General features: G+C 70.0%; 1 protein-coding gene across 1 annotated transcript in view; it reads right to left on the bottom strand.

The window, feature by feature from the left end:
* INTS1 (integrator complex subunit 1) overlaps positions 1-914 on the bottom strand; it is a 50,166-nt gene that overhangs the window by 7,711 nt on the left and 41,541 nt on the right. The window contains exons 33-35 of the mRNA XM_015565161.1: positions 737-867; positions 153-240; positions 6-59 (exon numbers count right to left, since the gene is read on the bottom strand). Coding sequence (XP_015420647.1) covers positions 6-59; positions 153-240; positions 737-867 — 273 coding nt within the window. The remainder of the gene's footprint in view (positions 1-5; positions 60-152; positions 241-736; positions 868-914) is intronic.

Here is a 914-nt window from a genome sequence, read left to right as displayed (position 1 = left end):
TCCACCAGGCCCAGGAGCTCGGGGGCCTGGACCTGCAGCGCCAGCTCCTCCCGCCGCTTCTGCAACGGGCACCCAGTCAGCCAGCCCGGGTGGACCAATGGGCTCGCACACGTGTCACCCCAGCCCGCAGGCGGGTGCTCCCCATGACCTGCCTGAGGGGTGCGCTGGTCCCTTCCCTGCCAGATCCGAGGCACGTGGATGCAAGCCCAGAGGAAGTCCAGGGAGGCCGAGGGGTCAAACCTGGGGGAGCAAAGAGCCCCAGGAGCGTGAGGCCGTCCACAGGGCAGGGACAGACGGAGGAGACAGGCTCCCTGGGAGGACACGGTTAGGCCACCACACTCCCAGGGGCTCCTGATGAAGGGCCCAGATCAGCGGTCCTGCCTGACCCACGCTGGCCCTGCCCACCCCCGGACTTGGCAGCCACAGAGGGTCATTTGATGCCCACGTGGCACAGTGTGATGACAGCCGTGGGCGTGACCTGGGGAGAGTGGGCTGCTCCGGGCCTGGCTGCCTGCCTTGGTGGTCACATGCAACAGGGACACTGGGCCAGCGTGCTCTGTACCCCAGGAGGCAATGCCCACTGACGGGGCCCCTGCCTGGGGCAGTGCTGCAGCCAGGGCTGGGCGAGAGCTGCAGGGCCCGGAGGAAGGAGGGGAGGTGCTGGGTCGGACGCCCGAGCCTTGGAGCCGCGTCCCCGCTGGGCCCTGGCCGCTGGCAGGTGGGAGGAGGGGCTCACCTGTGCTCCCGGTTCTTGCCCAGCAGGACCCGGATGCACTGGTGCAGCGTGGACCAATTGGACTGGTGCGTGAGGAGGGCCAGGAGGTAGGGCCGGAAGGAGGGCACCTGCGGGCCGGGCTGACCTTTGCCCTGGGGAGGAAGGCGGCCTGGTGGGCCCTGCCCGAGGAGCAGGGGGC

Source organism: Myotis davidii, unplaced genomic scaffold (genome assembly GCF_000327345.1).
Source record: "Myotis davidii unplaced genomic scaffold, ASM32734v1 scaffold399, whole genome shotgun sequence".
NCBI lineage: Eukaryota > Metazoa > Chordata > Mammalia > Chiroptera > Vespertilionidae > Myotis > Myotis davidii.
This window is presented reverse-complemented; position numbering and strand designations above follow the sequence as displayed.